General features: G+C 56.2%; 1 protein-coding gene across 1 annotated transcript in view; it reads right to left on the minus strand.

The window, feature by feature from the left end:
• Positions 1–12,073, minus strand: part of PODXL (podocalyxin like) — an 89,623-nt gene that overhangs the window by 11,488 nt on the left and 66,062 nt on the right. Inside the window, exon 8 of the mRNA XM_073328856.2 lies at positions 1,831–1,978. Coding sequence (XP_073184957.2) covers positions 1,831–1,978 — 148 coding nt within the window. The remainder of the gene's footprint in view (positions 1–1,830; positions 1,979–12,073) is intronic.

The raw sequence follows: 12,073 nt of genomic DNA on the forward strand, positions 1-12,073 counted from the left end.
CCCTGCGTACCCTGTGCCCATGCCGCGGGAGGGCTGTTACACCCGCCGGCTGTTTCTGGCCATCAGGCAGTGCTGTGTGCGATGGAAGCAGACAGCACTGGGGAAGGTGAGACAGGGAGGGTGGATGGCTGAAGAGCAGCTCACAGGCCAGGAGTCACTTCCCTGCCCCCAAGGACAGGCGTCCTTCATGGAGCACGGGAGGGATCGGATTGTTACCCGCAGTTTGGCAAACAGCCTCTGCCAAGCAGCGGGCTCCTAAATCTCCTGAGGAGGTGGGGCTCTTACTGAGGTGACCATGCAGCTGCAGGGGGGTTGGGAGACGCCGTAGCAGGGCTGTGTGCCCAGAGCGCCAACTTGGATTATCTAGGTCTGCCTGAGCTTTGAGATCCCCTCTCTGCACACTCGCCCGCATGAGACCACTGGCCAGGTCTGGGACCAGCAGCTCTCCCTGGTGGGTAGAGGGGGGAGCACCATGCATCACTCTCACTTTCTCTCCCCCGCCCTCCCCCCGCCCGCCCCTCGCCATGAGTGGCATTAAACAGAGAGGCAGGTGCTACCCTCCTCAGCTGTGAGAGCAAGTCCCCGCTCCAGTACCAGCTGCCTCAGAAGAGAGTAAAAGAGCCCCTGTAGGGGGCAGTTACAGAAGAGCCTGCCCCAAGGGGAGATCTCTTCCTGACCCCAGACAGCTAGCGGTTAGCTTCTGTCCTGAAGCATGAGAACTCTGGCCTGTCCTGCTTGTGTAAACTGGCTGTAAGCTCCTGGCCTTGCTGAAAGAAGGGGAGTGCATCTCCAGGCCCTGAACAACACTGTCCTCACCTCTGTGGGTGCCCAAAGGAGGTCAGTCCTTGTGGGGCACTTTAACCATTGAAGCACCTGCAGCCTGGACTGAAACCTACCACCTCATTTCACGTCAGCAACCCAACAGCCATCGAATTGACGTTCGGTCACGCCTGAGCCAGGCTGGATTTGAACTGGGGCCCTTGAAGTGAGAGATCATTGCACAGCTACTCTCCTGCGCCTCCATGGGGTGAGGCTTTTCCTCCCTGGGCTGGGCTCTGTTCCCTTGTTGATATTGACTAATGAGTCATAACCTTACTGGAAGATGAAATTAAGCTGGTCCCCACTGATCCACCTAGCAACTAGGTTTGGTACCAGAGCAGTGGCCTAGCGGTTCACTGATTACTGGGGCCACTGGGCTTCCATCGCAAGCCAAAGGATGACAGCGGGAACAATGGCGCGGAGCCCCAAACCAGCCCTTAATGGAAAGTACGGGAGTCCCCAGTAAGGCTGATTACACAGCTCCATGATTTCCACCAGGCTTCCCGTGCTTCTCCTGTGCTTCCTGAAAAGACTAAAATAGTGGTGCCCAAACTTCTTCTTGCCTCCCCCGCCCCCCGCAGTAATGGAATGTGTCCGCACCTCCACCTTCCCCCACCAGGCCTGAAGCAGAGTCATGGCCAGGCTGGGGCCAAGAACAGAGGCCTGAGGCCAAGCGTGCGAGCTCAGGCCGAGAGCAGGGGCTGGCGGCTGAGCCACAGCCTGGAGCAGGGCTGCAGCTGGGTGCTGGGAGTGAAACCAGGACCACAGCTATGGCTGAGGCCGGGGCCAGAGCGGGGTTGGGTGGGGCTCCTCCCTGCCCTCCATCCCTCATGGGGGGCTGGCCCGGGCCACTGCCTCCCCCCGCAAGCTGGACATTCCTCCATGCCCCTGTAAGGAGGGGCACACCCCACAATTTGGGGACCACTGGGCTTAAAGGTCTTTAGCAGTAAGATGCCCCCAACCTCTTCCCTCTCCCTCCTGCAGAGCCCGTGGGCAGCAAGCAGGGCTCACTTTGCACAGAAACACCGAGCACAGCAATCCTGTTGGGGGCATTCCCAGCGGTGTTCAGACGCACGGTGCAGATGTCTCGGCTCCGGTTGAACGTGGCCTTCACAGCTTTGCAGAGCATGTTGTGCAGGGAGGGATCCCCAGGGATGCCCTGCAGGGACAGAAAGCACACATCAGACAAGCCAGGGCCAACTGCAGCACACAGCAGATACAGCTTCCAACCAACCTTCTGGGCTCCAGGTCTGCCTGGGTCCAGCTCCCCAGGTCAAATTCCACCCAGCACTGTAGTGCAATGAGCCTGATGGTTCTCAGCCCTGTTCTGGGGGCGAGGGCAGCTGGTTACATCACAGAACCACACCAGCACTGGGCACACATTGGCCCCTTTGTGGGTGGAGTGTGACCAACCCTCTTGCCCCAAGAGGTGGTACCAGTGCTACGGTGACCGGACACCTTTGAAATGGAGGCCTGGCCTGATTTAGTTTATCGCTCTACGGTACTTATACGCCCCCCCCCCCCAAAATAACCCCAGTATCTGAGCGCCTCCCAGTCCTTAATGCAGTTATCCTCCCATGCTTTGATGGTTTTAGCCTCATAACACGGATGGGAACGAGACACAGAGAGGCTAAGTGACAAGTCCAAGGTTACATGGGAAATCTGCAGCTCAGCCAGTAATGACCCCAAGTCTCCCACACGCCATGCTAGAGCCCTAACCACTGGGCCAGCTTCCGCTGCACTAAAAGAATATGGTCGGGGGCTTGCTTCTGAGACACTAAAATAGTGGCAACAGTTTCCTGCCTGGGGAGTCCTGGTGATGGTCTTGCTGCCAATAACCAAAAGAGTGCCCTGTTCTTTGCAAACACCACTCCCCTCAGACCTGACAAACTCACTACACCAAACAGGTCTCGCAGGGTATTTGCCAATAAAGAGATGCTCCTAACAGGTCTGGATTCATAATCATGGTGAGCTGTACATACGATAGTTGATAAGGTATTGCTATTGAACGTATGCTTTATGGACTTGGCGTACAAGTTAAGCCACCTGAGGATAATGTATCTGCGCAGAAAGCAGGTGTCACCTGGCCCTGCTGAGCCAGCAAGGTAGTGCCAGGTGCTATTTGTTGACACCCCCCCCCCCCCCAGCTCCAACCCAAGACCATCAATGGAAAACCCCCAGCGACAGCTGCAAACAATTGAAACCACTTGGAGGTGAAAAGGAGCATTATAGCAGGCAGGCGTTGACCCTGGCTGGGAATAAAGACAAAAGACTAATTCAGTGTATGGCCGGGGGCGGGGGGGAAACGACACACATGACCTACTTTATTAACTAGGAAAGGGTGTAGCCCCAAGTCTGGGTTGTTATCATTTTGTTTTGTATTGTAGACATGTTTCCACCCCCTCTCTGTTGTTTCTCGCTGACTCTCGGTTCTTTCTTAAATAAACCGTCTTTTATTTCATGACACATGCTGCGTGGTTTACAGGAACGGGGATTTAAGGTAAAACTGGGGCCCTCAGCTCCTTTGGGCGGCACAACATCTGGGATTTCTGCAAGCAGCCGGGGCTGGATAGCACAGGAGAACGATTCGCAGGGACTCAGGGCCTGGGACATCCCTACTACTAACCTGTAAGGAGAAGCCAGGGCGGGCAGAGGCCAAAGGAGAGGGCTTGCGAGGATGGTGGTGGCAGAGATCCCCCTGCATGTTTTGCTGAGACTCTCACACTTGGGAGGCTTGGGGTAACAAGGCTGCTTTCAGGCCCAGGTGCCCCGAGAGGCATCACAAGGTTGCCTTCCTTTCTAGACCCCCACCTCCAACTTCTCCAATGATCCACATTGGCTGCCTCCCTCCCCATGTAAACATGGGACCAGTCTCACTCTGGTCTTGCATAATATCCCCAGAGGAGACTGAGCGCTGTTGGGCACCCCACCACTGGCTTGTTGAGCGGCAGTGGGCTTCTTGCCTAGGGCTTTTTCTCTGCTGCGCCCAGATGCCCCAGCTGCTCAGGGTCCCATGAGCGTCCCTCCTGGCTGTGGCTTCCACTGCCTCCCCGCTTCATCTGCCTTGTGGCTCAGCCCCAAGGCAAGGAAGAGTTTTGAAGCAGTTTCTTTATCACAAGCCAAATCCACTTGGCCGGAGTTCTTCACCAGGGCACGGCCGGCCTTATCTGAGGGCTGCAGCTTTTGGAGTTACAGAAATAGCAACTCCCCGGAGGGGAGCCAGATCACAGGGGTGGGGGGGAGTGTTTCAAAAGGCAAAGCTCAGCCAAGGGAGAGGGTGCGAAAGCCGCCCTGCATCACAATAACCAAGTGCCGCTTGCACGTCCCTGGCCCCGGCTTCAAACGAGCTGGGCTGTGCGATTACTGAGACATGGGTCAGGGGAAAGGATGGGGCAGGGTAAACAGAGCCCTGCAAGAGAGCAGGCCCGACGGATTTGTACAAAGAGCCCCAAGCCCCAGAGGCAAGTAGGGCCCCATTCAGCTCCCATCCCACAGGGATGTGTGAGCAAATGGTTGGGCTTGTGACACGGAGCGTGTGCTGGGCGGGTACCTGCTCGTCCCAGGAGAATGACCAGCCAAGCAGCGAGCCAGCCCCGCCAGCTGGCTTTTAGCGTGTTCCGGCCCGCCACTGGCAATGTACTCTGGTTAACACCACCCTCCCCGCCACCGTGGGATGGGGGCTGCCCTCCACCCCATGGTTATAACCCACAGCACCATCAGCCCCCAGGGAAACCCCAGCACAGAGAGGGCCGAGCTCAGACTGTGCCAGCCAGTGCGGCAGCAGCAGGGGGAATGCTGAGCTGGGGCGCAGCGTGTGGAGGCTGGCAGGAATGTCAGTGGGCACCTGGAACGGTGCCAGGCAGGGCTGGGGAGCAGAGCCCAGGAAAAAGGGGGTGTATGGGAGCTCCTGGAACAGTATGGGGGGGGGAGCTGAGATGGGGAGCCCAGGCAAAAAGGGGGTACCTGGAGAGTCCCAGAATGGTGCGGGGGGGGGGGGGGGCTGAGCCGGGGAGCAGAGCCCAGAGGAGAAGGGGGCACCCAGGAGCTCCCGAAATGGTGAAGGGGGGGGGGGCTGAGCCAGGGGGCAGAGCCTGGGGGAGAAGGGGGCGCCCAGAAGCTCCTGGAACGGTGCGGGGTGGGGGGGGCTGAGCCGGGGGGCAGAGCCCAGAGGAGAAAGGGGAGCCCAGGAGCTCCTGGAACGGTGCGGGGTGGGGGGCTGAGCTGGGGGAGAAGGGGGTGCCTGGGAGCTCCCGAAACGGTGCGTGGGGTTGGGGGGGGAGGCTGAGCTGGGGGGCAGAGCCCGGGAGAGTAGGGAGCACCCAGGAGCTCCTGGAACACTGCTAGCCAGAACTGAGGTGGGGAGTGGAGCACAAACACTGCTCCCCCGTCTCTGTCTGTCTGTCTCCAGCCCCTGCCTGACCTTATGCTCCCACCGTAGCTCTCTGGGGGTAGGGACCGTCTCTCTGTTCTTTGCACACACAGAGCCCAGCGCAACGGGGCCCCACCATCTCGGTGCTACCACAACACACACCGTACTAGGGCAGCCGGGGAAGCAGATGAGCAGTGATGCTGCTGCTGGGAACTGGAGCACAGGGGACAGTGAGGTGGGGAGGAGGCAGCCGGTGTGAGCCCAGAAGAACCGAGCTCCCTAACCCCTCACCTCCTAGTTAATTCCCTTGAGCCGTCCCACTCGGCCTCCCTTTAACTCCTGGGCTAGGAGGAGCCGGGCCTAGCCACACAGCAGTGACCGAGAAGCTGATGCTTCCTTTGCCCGTCCTCAGCCCCGTCCCGTGGAGAGGCAAGCCCGGTCTCTCTGCCAAGCCCCTGGGCTGGCAGCCACCAAGAGCAGAGTTGCTTTATTCCTGTCCTCTGCACCCCTGACCTCCCAAGGAACAACCTCGCCCCGTCTTGTCTAAATATTTGCGAAAAGGCGCCCGTGGCGGTGACAGGATGCACATGCTCCAGAGGAAGGAATGTTCCCCAGCTGCTAGCATGGGGGAGTTCGCCTGCATTGTTAGCCCCCCAGCAGGGATGAGGGCCCTTGGCCTCAGCTCCATGAGACCGGGGAGAGCTCCAGGTGCTGCCCATCTCCTGCCCTTTCGCTTTCCAGTGGGAAAGTCAGGCCCTGGCAGGCTCTTCAATCGCACAGCGAGCTCCTCTGAGACTCCCACCTCCCTCTGACCCAGCCAGCCCTGTCCACTGGTCGAGGCAGGGATCTGGACGTGCTAGGCCTTGGCTATGGCACTCAGCGCACTTGCTGCTGAAGGACCCACAGCAGCATGCCTAGGGGCCTGCTAAGTGCCACGCGGGGCCATGCCTGCCCTGCTGGCAGCTATTGTTCCTGGGCACACTGCCAGGGGGCCAGGCGCAGCTCCCGTAGGAGGGCCGGACGCCCTATCCTGAGAGCTGACAACGGAAAGACGAGATGCAAGCAGTGAGCGGAACCAGCAAAGCGGAGGTAGGGCGCTCGGGTGGCCCCCCGCGTTGGCTAATGACGCACAACGGGACGGGGCTAATCATTTACTTATCTTTTTAAATGACCCCTTTAAAAATTCCCTCTCAAACCACAACCCTTTGTGCTCCCTTACCATCTGCCTCTGTCCCTCCCCGCCCCCCCGCCAAAAAAGGGCCTCGGCTTGGTATGCTGGGGGAAGGGGGAAAAGGGGGAGCAGCACTGGCTGCCTTTCCCCCCTCTCCCACCTGGCATTACTAGGTCCTCTCCCCACCAGGGACATGGCTGCTCCAGGGCTTGGGGTGCTAGCCTGGGATTTAGGAGTTCTGGCTTCAAGTCCCTGTTTGGCTGTAGGCCCTTGGGTGAGTGGCTCAGGGGAAGGTTTTCCGAAGACACCTGTTCGGCCCCTAACGCTCGTTGTTAGTGGTGCTTTTGGAAACCTTCTCCCCTTAGGGGCTGTGGGCCTCCGCCCCCCAGATCATAGCACGGCGCGAGCGCCCAGGCACCTTGCAAGGGGAAATCCTCTAAAGACTGTGAGGCGCTCAGCTAAGCTGGGGAGGGGGTTCAGATGAGAACCTGACTCTTTCAGTGGGGCCCGCTCCATCGCCGGGGGGGACCTGTGACTGTTGGAGGAGATCAGTGAGTATCAGCCTGCTGGATGCTGGCTCCCAGGGGCGCTGACTCCTCTTAGGCTCTCTGTTCGAAGGGAACTTTTCCATCCCTCCATCCCAGCTGAACGGGCTGAGGAAATCAGTGCTGCCCCGAGATCGGCTTTCTCACACACCCCGTGAGCTGAGTCCTGTCCCACACAGTCCACTGGCAATGGGACAAAGGCAAATCAGGGTCCCCCCCTGCTGAGGGACAGACAGCAAAGAGGACACCAGCATGGGGAAAGGCGTGAGGACAGGCAGAGCCCTGCCTGCCTCTGGCACCTCCTGCTGTGGGATCTCACAGGTCTCAGGCAGGCTCAGAGCACACCAACAGGATGGAGCCCTGCCGTTCCCCCACCTACTTTGAGACTCACTTTGGGGCCTCCGGGACTTTGGCTTGAGCGACGACTCTGAACAGCTCCTTGGCAGTGGGGCGGCATGAGGGCTCGGGTGGCTTTGTGAATGCTGATTGCCAGAGACGCTGGTGCACATAGGGATTTAGGGGCCTACAGGGTTAGGCAGCAGGGAAGTGGCAGTTTTGAAAATGCCAGCGGTGTTTAAGAAGTGGCCGCAGGCACCTACCTATCCCGCTGAGGAGCTGGGCTGAAGTGGCTTGCCCCAGGTCACACGGGCAACTTGTAGCAGAGCTGGGAACTGACCCCACTCTCTAGTCTTGGTCTCTTCCCCTCCCTGGCTGCTACAAATGAGCCTGGCCCTGCAGAGCCATTGCTGGCTCGGATGGAGCAGCGAGCGCAGCCGTGTTAACATCAGTGTTGCCAACTCTTACGGTTTTTTCGGGAATGGAAGGATTTTGGTTGGGGCTGGATCCGGGCTTCGGCTGATGTGAGAAGCTCCAGTCCTCTAGTGACCCACCAGAGCTGCTGCAGAAAGAGCTCTCTCTCTCCCCTTCCCCAGGGAAACGCCAAGGGAGGAGGGAGCTAGAGACCCCAGCAGCTCAGCTCCTCTCCTTCCTCCTGTGAGCAACCAGGAGGGGACGGTGCCTCTGCTCCTCCCACTCCCTGCAACACCTCCCTGGGGAGGGGTGAAGAGTCCCTGGGAAGCACCCAGCCTGGAAGGAGGAGAGGGGTCCCCACTGCAGCCCCCCAGGCTTGGGAGAGGGGGTAAAGAGCCACAGGAGGAGCAGAGTGGGCTGAACTAGGGAGGTGGGGGCTGGGTGGGATGAACTGATGGGGCGAGGGCTGGGGGTAAAACTGATGGGGTGCTTAGGACAGGCTGAACTAATGGGGGATGCAGAAATAACAGGGAGTTGGGGGGTTGAACTGATGGTGGATGGAGGGAAGAACTGATAGGGTGAAGTAAGATGGGCAGAACTGATATGGGGACTGGCTGGGACAGGACTGATTTGGAGGTCAGGGGCAGAATTAATTGCAGGGCAGGGGATGGGGAGATGTTGGGGTGAGAGCTCCTGCAGTGGGGGATGGGGGGCAAATCCCCTTACTCAATACATTTGGGAGAGTGAGAGGCACTAATTGTCTCACAGACCCACGCTGGGGCTGGGCAGGGGGAGTTGAAAAATCAAAGGACAGGCCAAAAAACCACACTACCGTCTTTTTAAAAAATCTCATGATATTGTGGGCTGTCCTCCTGATTTGCTGGGGTTATGCTGTTTGATCTCTTGACGTTCCCAGTACTGCAACATTCCCAGAGGGGCCTGTCAATATGATGCTGAATGCCGCAGGAATCGGTCTCCCTAGCAGCTGGCTAATTCTGCAGCACTTACTTAGCGCTGAATAAGGGTGCTGAACTATTTAAACCCTGCATGGGACTCACCAAAGTAATGGAAAGCCTGGCCCCCTCAGGTGAAGGGGGGGCCCACAGAATCCAGAACTGAACTGAAAACGGAGGGCAAAGAATAAGAAACAGGGATGGGGTGCAGCTCACAGGTCAAACTGAGGGACCCAGAGGGGAACGCCATGCACAGAATGCCAGACAGAGTCCACTGCTCCCACAAGGAGTCAATGCAGTCGGCTGATGCCATCCAAGGAACTCTGCACAGACAAGGGACTGGCAAACGGGCCTCCAGTCACAGGAACACTGCCTCCCTGTCCTGCTTTGATGTGTGGCTGTCCTGGCCAGTGCCAGGCGCCTGACAAGGAAGCCTCAGGACTTTGTGGGGCCATGGATGGGTCAGCCCAGGAGACCAAAGGGCTCTGGTTATCTGCAAATGTCATTTAATCACTCTGCTCGGACATGCCCTGGAGTGGCTGCCTGTATGGGCAAGAGGATGGTCCTGCCTTCATGGCCCATTCGGTCACTGCTGCCTCTACAATGACTGCCGGTGGCTATGGATGCCTCTCCACTAGAAACCACCAGGCTCACCACCTACAGGCTCCCAAAGAGCCATGGGACAACTTTAAGTCCCTCCTGACCTGGGCTGGGGTGGGTCTGCTGCCCTCTGAGGCAAACATCTCTGTTCCTCATCCCCAGTCTTCTGAACCTGCCAGTCCCCCATGTTTTCCATCTGCTCCAATGCCTCCCTGCCCCTCGGAGTATTTTACATTCTTTGGCTGGAGTTGACAGGGCCTGACGGGCTGATCTAATCTGGTTCCCACACTGGCTGGAATCTTAAACTAACATCCCCAAATGAGGTAACAGCACTTGAATCAACAAACCGCCCTAAACAGATGGACAGGGAGAGAGAACAGAGATTTCCCCCCTCTGCCACTCTCCAGCTCAGTGAAGTAACTCAGTTCGGCACTGAGCGTGGCTGACGTGGGAAAATCCGGGCTTCAAGACAGGGCTTATAGCATAGCAAGCTTGGCGTGCGCCTGCCCCAGTCGGAGGCCTGCTTTCCCATGTCAGTCGCTGTGGGGGTGAAGCTGCCAGGCTGCGACGATCCACAGATCTCCAGGAAGCAAAGACCTGCTCTCCCAGCCCTATTCCTTTCCTTTTCGGGGGGTGAGGGAAACAAGTTGTCACGGGCCCTTTAAACAACAAATCAAATCAATGAGATGAATGATATGGTGTTTCTGAGAGGCCCTGCCTAGGGAAACCAGCCCAGCTCCGGACATTATACTGAGCAAGGGGCTTCCCCTTTAAAAATTCTTCTTGCTACCATTAAGGATCTGGGTCTGCACCGTTGTGTGATACTGTTTTCCTCTTCCACGCTTTGTCTGGGTTGTCTAGTTAAATCACAAACTCTTTTGAGCAGGGCCCGTCTCTCACTATGTTCATGTACACCGCATAGCACCCTGGAACCCCAATTTGGGCTGGGGCCTGTAATACACATTTGAATCAATTCTGGAACGAAACAGTCCTCGTTGGTAGCTCTTGGTTTGCCGCTTTCCCTTGTGTTACAAAGTGCACGAGATTCTTTCACCTGACTGTCAAAGGTTTGGCTAGAAACTTGTTTATCAGATCATCAGAAGGGGGAAGCAGATGCTGCAGGTTCTCAGTTATCTGCTTAGCTTGGGAGACATACAAATCGTTCTGATTTTCAGGAGTTCCTGTCATAGGGCGTTAAAGGCAGCGGAGCGGGAGGCGTTCCAGGAGCTGGTGAGGCAGGCACCTTCCAATGCTTGTGGGATGCATAATCAAGATCTTACTGCAGCTGCTTAAATATTTAATTAGCGCATCGTATTAACATTTCAGATAATTGCCATGTCTCTAAGAAATTGGAGTTGCAGACTTCCTGATGAGACTGCCAGACAGTGCGAAAGTGCAGGTCCCATAAGCACACAGGAGATGTGGACGAAGCTAACCTATGATGTTCACATGCCGACTACCCGGAAATGAGCCAGAGGGGAGGGTTGGGGAGGTTGGCTGTGTAGAGACAGACACCATCATCAGGAGAGGACTAAGTCCAAGTCCCTGCCGCTAAACTCCTTTAGCTGTGAGTAGCAGGCTGCTACAGTCACGCTCACACACACTAAGCTAGTGTCCCTTCTCTGCACACACACCTCTTCTGAACATCTGAGGTCGATGGGAGTTCACGTCCCTATCTAGGGTGTGATTTTGTAACAAAGATGTATATACAGACAGACACCACAGGGTCTCAGCAGGGATCAAGCCCTGGGACTGTCAGCACCAAAGCACCAACCCTGCCACTTAGGCTAAAGGAGGAACTTACTCCTTGAGCTGTACGAAGCAACAAGTTCTTACAGTCGCTAGGGTCTGCTGCAGGGAGAAGAGAATCCCTGGCTACAGCCAGCGTGTTAGACAAACAAGATTAAAAAAAGTGACAGCCAGTTTAGGTGCAAATTTTAGAGTTTGTAAATAAAATACAGGAGAAACATTTTCATGAATGAATATGTACACAGGGTGGTTGAAAACTAGAGGTTATTTTTGGTCTGGATTTAAAGATTTAGAGATTTAACAGAGATTGGGATGGGACCTAACCTGGGGAACAGATTATCCCACATCTGCCTACAGCAGAGTTCTTACAGCTTCCACTGCAGCACATGGATCTGGCCAGCGTCAGACAGGATACTGAAGCAGATGGACCTTGGTTCTGATTCAGTCTGGCAAACTATGTTAAACAGCCCCCTGCAGTTTGCAAACCTGTCTAGTGCTACTGACTGACAACATGGAAGTGAAACTAACTAGAAACACCAGCAAAACAGGCCAGTGTATCTTCATCCTCCAGTCCAAGTGAAATATACCAGTGGGGAAAAGTAAAGAGGAAGGTAGGAAGAGCCAGACTGGATCAGCCCTGAGGTCCATCCAATCCAGGATACTGTCTCTGGCAGTGGCCAATACGAGTTGTTTCAGAGGAAGGTGCAAGAAACACTAAAGTGGGCAGTTCTGGACTAACCTACCCAGAGAAGTTTCCTCCTGACCTCCGCAGTGAGAGGCTGGCTTATGGCCTGAAGCATGAGAGTTTATCCCTTCCAGACATGTATTGTTATTTTAAATCCTGTTTAACTATGGATGCTTTATCCATATTATCCATGTTAATGCCGAATGCTTTTTGGAACCCTAAGCAATTAAATCATCAGAGGGTGTTATTAGCAACACAGATAAAGACCCAGATGGGGTTTTTAGTCTGATAGTATCCATTTAAGGAGCTAATTTCCCCCCAGTAGTGGCAAGAAAGAGAAGGGGTGACTGATGACCAGGTGGTGGCAGCAGCGAGTCATTTCCCATCTCAGATGTTGCCTCTCAGGCTGCGATTTAGGTGCAAGCTTGCACC

The sequence above is a fragment of the Lepidochelys kempii genome, chromosome 1 (genome assembly GCF_965140285.1).
Source record: "Lepidochelys kempii isolate rLepKem1 chromosome 1, rLepKem1.hap1, whole genome shotgun sequence".
Taxonomy (NCBI): Eukaryota; Metazoa; Chordata; order Testudines; family Cheloniidae; genus Lepidochelys; species Lepidochelys kempii.